Source organism: Cherax quadricarinatus, chromosome 33, assembly GCF_038502225.1.
Source record: "Cherax quadricarinatus isolate ZL_2023a chromosome 33, ASM3850222v1, whole genome shotgun sequence".
NCBI classification, from domain to species: domain Eukaryota; kingdom Metazoa; phylum Arthropoda; class Malacostraca; order Decapoda; family Parastacidae; genus Cherax; species Cherax quadricarinatus.
The window spans coordinates 13,947,207-13,963,407 of NC_091324.1; the positions used below are offsets into that span (position 1 = coordinate 13,947,207).

The 16,201-nt window shown below is 35.6% G+C and overlaps 1 protein-coding gene across 4 annotated transcripts in view; it reads left to right on the forward strand.

Moving 5' to 3' along the window:
* Positions 1–13,222, forward strand: part of LOC138853541 (solute carrier family 2, facilitated glucose transporter member 1-like) — a 366,551-nt gene extending 353,329 nt beyond the window's left edge. For all 4 annotated transcript variants that reach the window (XM_070090831.1, XM_070090832.1, XM_070090833.1 and 1 more), the window contains 5 exons: positions 6,088–6,328; positions 6,616–6,787; positions 7,092–7,279; positions 7,504–7,923; positions 8,118–13,222. In XM_070090831.1, coding sequence (XP_069946932.1) covers positions 6,088–6,328; positions 6,616–6,787; positions 7,092–7,279; positions 7,504–7,923; positions 8,118–8,270 — 1,174 coding nt within the window. In that variant the 3' untranslated portion in view covers positions 8,271–13,222. The remainder of the gene's footprint in view (positions 1–6,087; positions 6,329–6,615; positions 6,788–7,091; positions 7,280–7,503; positions 7,924–8,117) is intronic.
* Positions 13,223–16,201: the final 2,979 nt, after the last annotated feature.

Sequence of the window (16,201 nt, forward strand, 5' to 3'; positions counted from 1 at the left end):
AATTTTGGATATTTCCTCATCTATGAACTCAGGACTACAAATTCGTAAAGCTCTCAAAAACATTGATGAGAAAACAGACAGTTTGACTCTATCTTGATGCGAGGAATAATAGTGGACATAGGAACAGTTATTTGTAGGTTTTCTGTAAATTTTAAATTTGAATTCATTATTACCCTTAATAATTAAAACATCTAGAAAAGGCAATGAGTTATTTTCTTCAAACTCAACAGTAAAGTTTACAGAATGGGCTAAGCTATTTAATTTTCCAAGAAAATGGTGTATATCTACATTTTTGGGCATAAGACACAAAATATCATCAACATATCTGAACCATTTAGCTCTATTAGGGAGGATTGTGTTAAGCAACCTTGTTTCAAAAAATTCCATGTATAGGTTACTAAGAACAGGTGAAAGAGGATTTCCCATTGCCATACCAAACTTCTGAGTGTAAAACTTATCATTAAATATATATATATATATATATATATATATATATATATATATATATATATATATATATATATATATATATATATATATATATAAACTTAGGAAAAATCCCCTAGAAACCGTTAACAGCAATTTCAATAAAACAATAAAACTTCTACTGAAAGGCAAAGATGAATTAGTCAAACAGTTTACTTCCACTAATCCATCTTTACCTTACATGTATGGACTAATAAAAACACACAAACCAGGGAATCCAGTCAGACCAATTATTAGCTCCATAGGGTCAGTTTCATATAAATTATCCAAATGGCTTGTTGATATTTTGAGCCCTATTGTTGGCAAAATTTCTAACTTTAATGTTAAAAACAACATAGACTTGGTTGATAAATTAAGCTCCTTGACTGACTTAAATGATATTAACATGGTTAGTTTTGATGTTACTTCCTTGTTTACGAAAGTTCCTGTTGATGATTTATTAAGTTTCTTATCTGAAGAACTCGTTAACTATGATTTACCATTGCCAGTTCCTATTATCATTAAACTTATTAAACTTTGCATTGTTGATGCAAAATTTGTATTTAATGATAAGTTTTACACTCAGAAGTTTGGTATGGCAATGGGAAATCCTCTTTCACCTGTTCTTAGTAACCTATACATGGAATTTTTTGAAACAAGGTTGCTTAACACAATCCTCCCTAATAGAGCTAAATGGTTCAGATATGTTGATGATATTTTGTGTCTTATGCCCAAAAATGTAGATATACACCATTTTCTTGGAAAATTAAATAGCTTAGCCCATTCTATAAACTTTACTGTTGAGTTTGAAGAAAATAACTCATTGCCTTTTCTAGATGTTTTAATTATTAAGGGTAATAATGAATTCAAATTTAAAATTTACAGAAAACCTACAAATAACTGTTCCTATGTCCACTATTATTCCTCGCATCAAGATAGAGTCAAACTGTCTGTTTTCTCATCAATGTTTTTGAGAGCTTTACGAATTTGTAGTCCTGAGTTCATAGATGAGGAAATATCCAAAATTTATGAAATAGGTAATGATTTAAAATACCCAAGAAATGTAATTGATAAATCTTTTAAAGTTGCTAGAAACACTTTTTATAATCCAAAAAGGGGCAACCAGCCTTATTCAACTAAAAATATGTTGGTTCTCCCTTACCATGAAAACTTGGTTGATATGCCTTCTCTTCTTAAGACTTTTAATATTAAAGTTGTATTCAAAAATCTTGATACAGTAAAAAAACTTTTGATAAAGAATTCCCCCCAAAATGCTGATGGATGTGTCTATAAGATTCCTTGTAAAATTTGCGATAAAGTTTATTACGGTCAAACTGGTAAAAATCTCGAACTAAGATTAAAACAACATAAATATAGCATTAGAACTGGACAAGATTCCAATGCTCTATTTATTCATGTAAGAGATTTTAACCATCCAATTGATTTTCAAAAAGTTGAGAAAGTAGTATCAAGCAAGTCCATGGTCGACAGGAATATAATTGAATCTTGTTTCATAAAAAGCAGTTTTGACAATAATATGAATATTTCCTTTGGTTTATATAAATTAGATCCATTTATAATTAATAGAATTTGGGAAGAATTTAATAATACACTGGACAGATAAATAGCTTGGGGGTGAGTTGTGCAAAGGACCTATCCAAGTTGGCTCGCCGCGCGTCACGTGTTTAACCGTTGTGGGATCTGATAGTGAGGTGCTGGCCGGACCCCTTATATAGCTTCCTTGGATGCTTCACTTTCATAGTTCCTTGATAATGTGAGTAGTCACGAAAGCGCTTGGAATTTCTCTATTCTTTCAGAGTGGTTGTTTTGCATATATATATATTATATATTATATATTATATATATATATATATATTATATATATTATATATATATATATATATACATATATATATATACATATATATATATATACATATATATATATACATATATATATATATACATATATATATATATGATGACTGTGAAACAAAAACCTGTAACTGTTTTGCATGATGGTAGGATTGCTGGTTTCTTTTTCTGTCTCATAAACACGCTAAGATAACAGGGATATCTTGCTACTCCTACTTACACTTTGGTCACACTTCACAGACACGCACATGCATATATATATATACATACATCTAGGTTTTTCTCCTTTTTCTAAATAGCTCTTGTTCTTTTTTATTTCTTCTATTGTCCATGGGGAAGTGGAAAAGAATCTTTCCTCCGTAAGCCATGCGTGTCGTATGAGGCGACTAAAATGCCGGGAGCAATGGGCTAGTAACCCCTTCTCCTGTATACAATTACTAAAAAAGAGAAGAAGAAAAACTTTATAAAACTGGGTTGCTTAAATGTGCGTGGATGTAGTGCGGATGACAAGAAACAGATGATTGCTGATGTTATGAATGAAAAGAAGTTGGATGTCCTGGCCCTAAGCGAAACAAAGCTGAAGGGGGTAGGAGAGTTTCAGTGGGGGGGAAATAAATGGGATTAAATCTGGAGTATCTGAGAGAGTTAGAGCAAAGGAAGGGGTAGCAGTAATGTTAAATGATCAGTTATGGAAGGAGAAAAGAGAATATGAATGTGTAAATTCAAGAATTATGTGGATTAAAGTAAAGGTTGGATGCGAGAAGTGGGTCATAATAAGCGTGTATGCACCTGGAGAAGAGAGGAATGCAGAGGAGAGAGAGAGATTTTGGGAGATGTTAAGTGAATGTATAGGAGCCTTTGAACCAAGTGAGAGAGTAATTGTGGTAGGGGACTTGAATGCTAAAGTAGGAGAAACTTTTAGAGAGGGTGTGGTAGGTAAGTTTGGGGTGCCAGGTGTAAATGATAATGGGAGCCCTTTGATTGAACTTTGTATAGAAAGGGGTTTAGTTATAGGTAATACATATTTTAAGAAAAAGAGGATAAATAAGTATACACGATATGATGTAGGGCGAAATGACAGTAGTTTGTTGGATTATGTATTGGTAGATAAAAGACTGTTGAGTAGACTTCAGGATGTACATGTTTATAGAGGGGCCACAGATATATCAGATCACTTTCTAGTTGTAGCTACACTGAGAGTAAAAGGTAGATGGGATACAAGGAGAATAGAAGCATCAGGGAAGAGAGAGGTGAAGGTTTATAAACTAAAAGAGGAGGCAGTTAGGGTAAGATATAAACAGCTATTGGAGGATAGATGGGCTAATGAGAGCATAGGCAATGGGGTCGAAGAGGTATGGGGTAGGTTTAAAAATGTAGTGTTAGAGTGTTCAGCAGAAGTTTGTGGTTACAGGAAAGTGGGTGCAGGAGGGAAGAGGAGCGATTGGTGGAATGATGATGTAAAGAGAGTAGTAAGGGAGAAAAAGTTAGCATATGAGAAGTTTTTACAAAGTAGAAGTGATGCAAGGAGGGAAGAGTATATGGAGAAAAAGAGAGAAGTTAAGAGAGTGGTGAAGCAATGTAAAAAGAGAGCAAATGAGAGAGTGGGTGAGATGTTATCAACAAATTTTGTTGAAAATAAGAAAAAGTTTTGGAGTGAGATTAACAAGTTAAGAAAGCCTAGAGAAACAAATGGATTTGTCAGTTAAAAATAGGAGAGGAGAGTTATTAAATGGAGAGGTAGAGGTATTGGGAAGATGGAAGGAATATTTTGAGGAATTGTTAAATGTTGATGAAGATAGGTAAGCTGTGATTTCGTGTATAGGGCAAGGAGGAATAACATCTTGTAGGAGTGAGGAAGAGCCAGTTGTGAGTGTGGGGGAAGTTCGTGAGGCAGTAGGTAAAATGAAAGGGGGTAAGGCAGCCGGGATTGATGGGATAAAGATAGAAATGTTAAAAGCAGGTGGGGATATAGTTTTGGAGTGGTTGGTGCAATTATTTAATAAATGTATGGAAGAGGGTAAGGTACCTAGGGATTGGCAGAGAGCATGCATAGTTCCTTTGTATAAAGGCAAAGGGGATAAAAGAGAGTGCAAAAATTATAGGGGGATAAGTCTGTTGAGTGTACCTGGTAAAGTGTATGGTAGAGTTATAATTGAAAGAATTAAGAGTAAGACGGAGAATAGGATAGCAGATGAACAAGGAGGCTTTAGGAAAGGTAGGGGGTGTGTGGACCAGGTGTTTACAGTGAAACATATAAGTGAACAGTATTTAGATAAGGCTAAAGAGGTCTTTGTGGCATTTATGGATTTGGAAAAGGCGTATGACAGGGTGGATAGGGGGGCAATGTGGCAGATGTTGCAAGTGTATGGTGTAGGAGGTAGGTTACTGAAAGCAGTGAAGAGTTTTTACGAGGATAGTGAGGCTCAAGTTAGAGTATGTAGGAAAGAGGGAAATTTTTTCCCAGTAAAAGTAGGCCTTAGACAAGGATGTGTGATGTCACCGTGGTTGTTTAATATATTTATAGATGGGGTTGTAAGAGAAGTAAATGCGAGGGTCTTGGCAAGAGGCGTGGAGTTAAAAGATAAAGAATCACACACAAAGTGGGAGTTGTCACAGCTGCTCTTTGCCGATGACACTGTGCTCTTGGGAGATTCTGAAGAGAAGTTGCAGAGATTGGTGGATGAATTTGGTAGGGTGTGCAAAAGAAGAAAATTAAAGGTGAATACAGGAAAGAGTAAGGTTATGAGGATAACAAAAAGATTAGGTGATGAAAGATTGAATATCAGATTGGAGGGAGAGAGTATGGAGGAGGTGAACGTATTCAGATATTTGGGAGTGGACGTGTCAGCGGATGGGTCTATGGAAGATGAGGTGAATCATAGAATTGATGAGGGAAAAAGAGTGAGTGGTGCACTTAGGAGTCTGTGGAGACAAAGAACTTTGTCCTTGGAGGCAAAGAGGGGAATGTATGAGAGTATAGTTTTACCAACGCTCTTATATGGGTGTGAAGCGTGGGTGATGAATGTTGCAGCGAGGAGAAGGCTGGAGGCAGTGGAGATGTCATGTCTGAGGGCAATGTGTGGTGTGAATATAATGCAGAGAATTCGTAGTTTGGAAGTTAGGAGGAGGTGCGGGATTACCAAAACTGTTGTCCAGAGGGCTGAGGAAGGGTTGTTGAGGTGGTTCGGACATGTAGAGAGAATGGAGCGAAACAGAATGACTTCAAGAGTGTATCAGTCTGTAGTGGAAGGAAGGCGGGGTAGGGGTCGGCCTAGGAAGGGTTGGAGGGAGGGGGTAAAGGAGGTTTTGCGTGCGAGGGGCTTGGACTTCCAGCAGGCATGCGTGAGCGTGTTTGATAGGAGTGAATGGAGACAAATGGTTTTTAATACTTGACGTGCTGTTGGAGTGTGAGCAAAGTAACATTTATGAAGGGATTCAGGGAAACCGGCAGGCCGGACTTGAGTCCTGGAGATGGGAAGTACAGTGCCTGCACTCTGAAGGAGGGGTGTTAATGTTGCAGTTTAAAAACTGTAGTGTAAAGCACCCTTCTGGCAAGACAGTGATGGAGTGAATGATGGTGAAAGTTTTTCTTTTTCGGGCCACCCTGCCTTGGTGGGAATCGGCCGGTGTGATAATAAAAAAAAAAAAAAAAAAATATATATATATATATATATAATATATATATAATATATATAATATATATATAATATACATAATATATAATATATATATTATATTTGTTTTTAGATTTGGCCGTAAGGGTGGACTCCTCCTGAACAACATATTTGCCATATTAGCAGCTGTGCTCTTTGGCTTCTGTAAAATGGCTCACTCATATGAGATGCTCATAGCTGGTCGCTTTGTCATTGGTATCAACAACGGTCTAAATGCTGGTCTCTGTCCAATGTATTTGTCAGAAATCGCTCCAGTCAATCTCAGAGGCGCAATTGGTACTGCTTATCAACTGGTCCTCACTATTTCCATTTTGGTGAGTACAAGTACTGTCAATTGTCATGCTTGCTTCAAATTAGTTAGAAGTACTTAAGAAACAATCCTAGTTTTGTATTAACATATTCCTTAGTATTTTATCTATTATGTCATATGATACACTTTTATAAAAAAAAAATCTTAACAGCCTTAAAAATATCAAAATACCATTTTTTAAATCAAATTGACCATAAAGAAAGTTGTTTGGATAGAATTATTATTGCTATAAACCTTCCATACATAAAATAGTTTTAAAATATAATTCTAAATCTAATTCTTGGTTAACAGTTCTCTCAGATTATGGGTTTGGAATCCATCTTGGGCACAATGGACCTATGGCCTATCTTGCTTGCCCTAACTGGCCTACCCGCTATCTTCCAATTGGCAGCATTGCCTGTTTGCCCAGAGTCTCCCAAGTTCCTCCTCATCACTAAAGATGAACCAGTAGCTGCACAGAGGGGTAAGTTAAAATACATTGATTAAAAAAAATGAGACATTGCTACTGTCATAGAGACTAGTTTGTTTTAGTGAAATGTAGATGTAATGAGCTTGATCTATGAAAACTATTGCTGGAGTTAACCCATAATTTTTGGTCAAGATGTGAAAATACTGCAAATGAAGAACAAAAAGGCACAATACCATCACTGGAACAATACACAAATAACCCAAACATAGGAGAAAGAAACTTATGACAATTTGAGACTAAAAAAAAGTGCATACAGAAATTAATTGTATGTTGTAGTAATAAATAAATTATTATTCAGCACTGACATGGCTCAGAGATACAGCAAACGTTCATGATGAGATGGGAGAGATGCGTAATGAAGCAGAGGCATCCAAACTAGTGCCTTCTGTGTCTTTGCGAGAAATTCTAACCAATCCAACCCTCCGCATTCCTCTTGTTATCTCCTTGATGATGATGATGGCTCAGCAGCTCTCTGGTATCAATGCTGTAAGTAGAGTTACCTTATTCACTCACATATAATTGATCTCTATTAATTAAGAGTTCTCATCCTGTGAAATTTAAGAATAAGTTAGTTACATTTACATGTTTAATAAGCAGTTTTTCCTAAATTTCATTTTGTTTGAATAACTTGTGATTTTTTCTACTTATTTAAGAAACATTTGTAAATTAAAACATACGTTATAAATTTATGCTTTAACTTGTGCTTACAGGTCATCTTCTTCTCAACGGAGATTTACAAGTCAGCTGGCCTTAGTGAAGAAGCTGCCTTGAATGCAACCATTGCTATGGGAACAATGAATGTGCTTATGACATTTGCCTCCCTTGTCATGGTTGAGAAGTTTGGCCGCAAGACACTCATGCTGGCTGGTTTGAGTGGTATGCTTGTTGATGTCTTCCTCCTCTTCATCTGCCTATTGTTGAAGGACGTTGCATCCTGGATCAGCTACCTTTCCATCTTCCTGGTAATCTTCTTCGTTGTGATGTTTGCAACTGGTCCTGGCTCTATTCCCTGGTTCTTTGTCACTGAGCTTTTTGCTCAGAATGCCCGTCCAACAGCCTCATCCATTGCCGTTGCAGTCAACTGGACAGCAGCTTTCTTTGTTGGTCTTGGATTCTTGCCACTACAAGAGGTAAGAGTTGCAAAGATAATGTGCTTATTTTTTTTTTTTTTTAAATATTGGCACTGTATTCACAGTCATATTGCATTATAGATGAATTGGGAACTATTCATTATACTGTTTTATGAGCATCTCTTGATTTTATATACTGTACTGTACTTTTAATTTTATAATCAGATACTTATACAATGATGATATTCCCACAGCTGACGGGTCCGTATGTGTTCCTAATTTTCGTGGCCTTGTTGGCTGGTTTCATCGTCTTCACATGGTTTAAGGTACCTGAAACTAAAGGCCGCACTATTGATGAGATTACTGCAGTCTTTAAGCAAACAGCATATGGTGCAAACAGTGTTTGAAACTATTTATAGTTCACATTAAAATTATAACTTACCAAATGAAATGCTGATTGACACTTAAGATAGCTAGAAAAAATATACATGCAGGTAATCCACAGGTTGTGTGAAAGATGGTAATTGTATGTACACCAGCTCTGCAGAATCATGTACATAATGCATGAGGGGTGTGTTGCAAGGAGCCTGCATTTTCTGCACTTCTTTATGTATGATGTGATTTGATATTTTCAAATCGTGCAATGATTTGTCATGTTTCGTCTGATTCAGGGTATTTTTTTTTAATTTGTGATAGATTTGGAAACGTTAAAATCACCGAAAAGCTTTTTATATTACTGTGAAAGGTAAAATATTAATAGGAAGCATTAGAATTATTTAATCCGCTACGAGGCTGGCTGCTTCAACCAATTTTTGTATGTCATTGCTCTTCTATAGTTCTCTTAAGGTTGATTGCATATAATCATGACATATTTTTTTGAATTATTGTATGTTGTAATGCCATGCCATCTTGTGCTGTAGACATGCTAATATTGTACACAAATTGGTTGTACTAGTGGACAAACACCTGTTTGGTGTCACTCTTCACATCCCATGCCAAAAGGTCCAAGAAGGAATCAGTACTGAGCTGTAATGATATGATTTATTCATTCATTTAATATAATGAAGTCCACTTTTAGTTGTCAGAGGTGCAACTTTTCCCTTTTGGGCCACCCCGCCTCGGTGGGATATGGCCGGTGTGTTGAAAGAAAGATATATACGTATATACATACTATAATATATATATATATATATATATATATATATATATATATATATATATATATATATATATATATATACATGTATATATATTATAGTTATATATATTATGACTTCTTGAATTCCTGATGAACTAAAGAGATGCTTTGAGTTAGGCTCATTACTGGTAATTCCTTCCTACACTGTGTGATATGGAAGGGTATTTTAATGGAAATAGATGTTTTATGTCATAGGGTTAGTATTTTGCTGGTCTAAATACTGCAGCTCTGGCAAAATTTTTTACAAGTCAGTATTTTTTTTTTTTTTTTTGCTGGATACATTGGCTGTGACCTTACCTATTATTGATGAAATGTTGCAGAATATACTGGAAGGGTGAAAGGCTTAGTAGAGATTGAAGATGTCAATTGAATTATATTTTTGTATAAAGACCAAATTTTGAAGGCATGTAAGGTGAATATATATTACCTATATTGCCATGTAGATCAGCAATACATATAGGCCTACATACTGTAGTTTCATATGCAGAACTGGTATTCTTTTCATTGCTCATGCTATTTTGTCTATTATGTAGTATTCTTATATACAAGCCACTCATAGCACAGAACTTGCAGCAATAGAATTTCAAATTATGGGTATTATAATAGATAACTCAAGAATTTATGTGCATATAGTATGTCTTTGCAAAATTAATTTTAATATTTTAGTATTCTTACATAATTTATCTCAAAAATTCATATTTTACTTCTTACAAAATTAAAAAAAAAAAAAACGCGAAAGTGTTTCAAACTACGCTACTGTAGTTGTTATAAACATTTGTTATTTTGCAGTTCTTTTATTTGAATTTGTTGTCCCCTCAATATTACTTATAAGTATTTTACCTTTTATTATTTGTAGTCTAAAGGAAATTTGGCAATGAAAGTACATACTAGTTCCTATGATAGGAACAGTAACAGTAACATGTTTATTATAACACTAGTTCTGCAAAATCAGTTGTATCAACACCATTCTGTTTTGAGCTAAGTAACATTTACAGTGATACAGCCTAGTACTATACCATTTTCGAGCTACATGGTAGGCAGCAAGTAGTAAGACGATATAACATCGCAGGAAGTTGAACCGAACTTACTGTGGGTGACGTGTGTGTCATGCCTTTTAGATATTTTGTGACAGTATAGTAGAGTATTTTTCAAGTCATTAGAAATCTCCAGTAAGTGTTTTTAATTTGTTGTGTTTGAAAGTACTGTATTGAAAGAAGTTTAAAAAACTGTAATGAATTTTAGTTTATCTAGTTATTCATTCCTATTTCTGTCTAGTCAAGTATGTTTACAGCTGGAATGTGTCCTTTACATTATATCAAAACATATATAAGACTAATAAACTTTTAAGAATGTAGTTTTATGCATTATCATATTTCATTTAAAATTAAAAAAAAAAATAATTTATTGACAAACAGTAATTATAATAGAGAACAGTCAGAGTGCTTGCTATTGCACTTCTCAAACATTGCAATACATTTGTTACATTCCCACACTGAACAGAATGTAGCCACAGAGTTTATATCATTTTCAGAAAGAAAACCCCCTCACCCACAAAAAAAAAAAAGTAATTGAATGTACTTATGTCCAAAAACCTTTTTAGTGCAGTATCTAATTTCAATTTTAATTTACTATAAATAATTGTATTTCACATTGAGATTACTTGCAATTCTGTATTGGGAAGCAAAGGAAATATTTCAAAACAAGTGATAAGTGTTGTCCATCTCTCACCCATTTGGCAGATCATTACTTTGAAGACAAAAAGTCATTTATGTGATGCTGTAATAGCCTACAAATCCTTATAAATGTAAAAGTTAGAGCAAGCTCAATCACTGCTGTTTATTTAAGGGCTGTCTATATTTATTAACATATTCTCAAGAGTACCAATTGCATTTTTTCATCACCCCTCCCCCCATCCATTTTTGAGTTACATTTCATATGAAAGTAATGTAATGATGCTCACATGATGTGTGTATGTGTATATAAATATATACACATACACACATCATGAGTGCAACTGACAAATATAGTAGCAGCAGCAGCAAGACACACAGCAAGAGGCATTCTTGAGCTTTTCCAGCGCTTGGGCTTAATGCCCAAAACTGGGGTGTGACTCCGAAAGGATCCTGTAGTGCTTGTGCTTGCTGCCTTTGCACCTCCTGACATAGTTTGCTGCTATGCAGCTGCCACACCCTTCGAGCCCAGTGTTTGTGGCAGTCCATGGTGCCTATTTTCTCCCTCCGAGCCTCGTGGGGGCGGGGAATGGGGCTAGGCCTGAGGACAGCTGGTCCCATGGCAGACATTGGTCTGAGACACTCCTTCGACAGAGAGTCAAGGCTGGGCCACCTCTTCGAAAAGGCTCGGGCCAGGCGAGTATATCAGCAAATCTACAACAACGACAATATACTTATGTATGTGTGTATATATGTATGTATATATATATATATATGTATATATATATATATATATATATATATATATATATATATATATATATATATGTATATATATATATATATATATATATATATATACACACACACACATATATACATACATACTTCATTCATTCATTAGGTAAAGTAAGTTTAGCAGAATAAACAAAACCTTTGCTGGGAATGCTGAAGTCTTATGAGATTTAACAGTTGAGTAATTCTAATATATGATGAGAATGTTTTCCCACCCATCATGTGAGCAAGAACAACTCTACCTGATATTTCCCACCTCCCTCACTCTTGGCTAGTATAGCATGGTCAGAGTATCTCCTTTTTTTATGAACGATCTTTGCAAGGACATAAATCAAAGAATTTAAGTATTGTAAAAATGCAGTGGATTGAGCCTTAAGATTATCAAAGGGTGAGCTTGCTGATTTTGGTTGTATGTAATTTAAAGTCTGTTTAGCAAGCTATCTCTCAGTAATATTTGTGTTATCAAGACAAAACCGAGATTGCTATGGGCGATAACCTACATGATGGACTTGATACATATGTGTATATGTATGTATGTACAGTACGTATCATTGTAGTTCTGACTTTTCAAACACGGTCTTGCAGTCAGGCATATTATTATACAGTATTTTATTCAAAATTGCATTGCCCTGTAATTACGCAAATCCATCAGGTACATAAATTGTAAATGAGCCTTTTATATGCTCATTTTTTTAAATTTATATAAAATTTTGTTTATGAAATTTGAAGAAATGTAGCAGATTCTGTATATCTGAGATCGTTTATTTAATTGATTCTTTGAATTATTTTATGCATTTAAACACAACATAAATCTGAGTTAATTCCGTTGTTTATTAGGCATTGTATTATTATTATTATTTGTAACCACTGTTGGGTTTTATATTTCATGCTTATGCCACTTGGCAAGTGCTGCCATCTGGCATGGCTCTAGTCCTACCTTGAGCTCTGGGTTTAAACTCGACCCGCCATAAGGCAGCACGAGGCCTTGGTGCTGTGGCATGAAATATAAAATCCGACTGCGGTTGCATATTTGTACATTGTCATAATAGTTATTTACGTTTTCATGCATTATTTCAAAGGTGAGATTATCACTTTGTTAAATTATGAATTCTCATTGAAAATAGAGAATACCTTGTTTGAGGGGGGGGAAAATGCATACCATGAATATTACTTGATCCAGCTCATCTATATTTGGTACTGAAAGTCAATTTTACCTGCACAATTACTCCACAGTATTATTTTTTAATGATTCATTGACGTGCATTTTTTCTGATGTATTGTTGATAACTGTATTATTTTTGTATATTCATGTGGCCTTTATTTTGGTTGAGCTTATAGCTATGAAGATAATAGATGACACAACATAAGTTGGAATCATAGCAGAGGATTTTTAATTACTTAAATATTGCAGTTGTTAACATCTTTGAGGTCATATATCTTGTCACATTAGTCCAGCTATCTCTTTGTAGATGTGACTTGATATAGTTCTTAAGTTGCAAGCAAATACAATTTACATAATCATTATCATCACTTCATTTCACTGTGAAAAGTGTCATGATTCAAATTATATTTTTTGTTAGAGGGCATGTTTTAGGTATTTAGTTAAGAGAATGTATGTGTAGATGTTGTGTATGTGTGTATATACACGACTTTTGAATCATGTACAGTATTTGGAAGTAAAGTTGTATGTATATAACTTGTGATTTCTCTTTCCCCTATTGTATGAGATCAATACATTTAAGAGGGTCAGTTTTGCCTCAGTGCACTTGAGGCCTAGGAGCTGCAGATCAACTCCCTCAAGAGGGACAGGAGCTGCGGATCAACATCCTTAAGGGTACCAGGAGCTGGAACTCGGGCAAACTACGTTAGCAATATCCACAGAGGTTGCACTACAATGGTACACTGAGGGGAGTGAGACAATATCCTTTTTCATTTTTTACAAGTTAATTTTATAGGCTAAGAGTTGTTATCCTACCTCAGTTCATTTCAGAACCCCAGCACTATTTAAGTTACATTACCACTTCCTGGAATGTGACTCACAATGGTCGTCTAACACCTAAGTACCTACTCACTTCTAGGTGAACAAGGACAGCAGGTGTAAGGAAATATGCCCAACATTTCCATTCGTGCCCGGGAATAGAACCATCGATCCCCAATACCTATGTGAGCTGAATTTTGCTTTCATCACAGATATCAAAAAACTGATCTTCAAGAAACTTATTGATATGCAAGAGGCGACAGAGCATGATTTTTTTAAATTTCTAAATAAAAGCTTGAATAAGCATAATTTTTGGAATTTGTTTAATAAAAATAGCAAATTGAGATTTTTCATAACCCCCAACAGCACTCCGAGTCTTCCTTCAAGCAAAATACACAAGTGGTGAAAGTTTGAAGCTGATTAGAAATGGGCATTGTCCGATCATCACTAGAACCAATAATCTATACTTTTAATTTGTCATAATCTTTTCTTATTTGCACCTACACAGTTTAAAACACTGATGAGCCATCCTTTTAATTAGATGCATCAGTGTTGTAAGTTTAAGGCAGTTCAGATTAGAAATTCTCAACTTATTACCTGGAGTTTACCTGGAGAGAGTTCCGGGGGTCAACGCCCCCGTGGCCCGGTCTGTGACCAGGCCTCCTGGTGGATCAGAGCCTGATCAACCAGGCTGTTGCTGCTGGCTGCACACAAACCAACATACGAGCCACAGCCAGGCTGATCAGGAACTGACTTTAGGTGCTTGTCCAGTGCCAGCTTGAAGACTGCCAGGGGTCTGTTGGTAATCCCCCTTATGTGTGCTGGGAGGCAGTTGAACAGTCTCGGGCCCCTGACACTTATTGTATGGTCTCTTAACGTGCTAGTGACACCCCTGCTTTTCATTGGGGGGATGGTGCATCGTCTGCCAAGTCTTTTGCTTTCGTAGTGAGTGATTTTCGTGTGCAAGTTCGGTACTAGTCCCTCTAGGATTTTCCAGGTGTATATAATCATGTATCTCTCCCTCCTGCGTTCCAGGGAATACAGGTTTAGGAACCTCAAGCGCTCCCAGTAATTGAGGTGTTTTATCTCCGTTATGCGCGCCGTGAAAGTTCTCTGTACATTTTCTAGGTCGGCAATTTCACCTGCCTTGAAAGGTGCTGTTAGTGTGCAGCAATATTCAGCCTAGATAGAACAAGTGACCTGAAGAGTGTCATCATGGGCTTGGCCTCCCTAGTTTTGAAGGTTCTCATTATCCATCCTGTCATTTTTCTAGCAGATGCGATTGATACAATGTTATGGTCCTTGAAGGTGAGATCCTCCGACATGATCACTCCCAGGTCTTTGATGTTGGTGTTTCGCTCTATTTTGTGGCCAGAATTTGTTTTGTACTCTGATGAAGATTTAATTTCCTCATGTTTACCAGGGAGCCAGTGAACAGCTCTTGGTTCAAGGAGATGAAGCAACCCTCTTTTCCTTAGATCAAATATGTTTGTCTCTCATTCCACAAACACTATATGATCCCTGTGGATAAAGTACTCACTTAAAACAATAAGGAATTGAAGCTAATATGCTGTATACTTAGCCAGGGATTCAAAATCAAAATTTTGAATTTGAATCCCTGAAGGGGGGAGGTGGGGGTGCGATATTTTCTGGAGAAAAGAAATCGAAAAATTTTGGAAAAAAAAAAAGTTCTTACTGAAAAATAGTGCATAATTCTGGCATCATTTTGATGCAATCAGCTTGTTTCTATCACATTTCTAAGTATCTTTTTCTAAAAGTGCATTTTTTTTTTTGCTCCTTCTGTCATCAAGAGGACAAGATGCCAGTTCAGGGTTTTTTTTTTTTAACTCCAAAAATTATGATTATGATTGTTTCTTTGTAAATATGTTAGTTGGCACCTTCTGTGTAGACAGCAGCACTGCTCACTGTACTAGTATCTCAGTAGCCTGTGAGCTGCCGAGATAAGTGGGTGTTCAGTGGCTGAGATGTGACGTGCAGCCACTGTGGAGTTTGACACAGGACTAATGTATGTATAACAGTAAGTTATTGACGTTTGTAGCCACACTTTTCGATAACTACTTGACGGATGGTGGTGATTGTGCACACATTATTGAGGGATGATGATTCTACAGAATGATATTACAGAATTGCGATATTCCTTACCATTTTATTTTTATTGATTGTTCGACCCCCCTCCCCCCCTCAAAAAAAAAACACCAACTTCAACATTTTTTATTATGCAATCTACTGACATTTGGCATAAAGTTTTATTGTTACTTAATTATTTAGGCCTTTATCTTTATCTCATGTCAACTAGAGCATTGTACATCTTACTTGTGGAAAATTACATTTATCTGAATGTATCATTATGTACATAACAGTAAATGAACAAAGATAATTATTATTTATCAGCTAGACAAGTAGGAATTTGGGACACCTAGGTCACAAAAAATGTCCCCCTTCGATACCTACCACTGTCATATCCACAAGTTGCTCTGGACCTATTAATTATAAATGAAAAAAACATCACCAGGAATGCTGGTAAATATATAAATTTGTGGACTGTATATTAAAATTAAAAAATGATTATAGATACACATTTACATAACAGAAAGAGAATATCTTAATATCACTCACCAATTTGACTGGAGATTAAGGTGTATCATACTCAGAAAACCTCACTAACTAAATTTATGA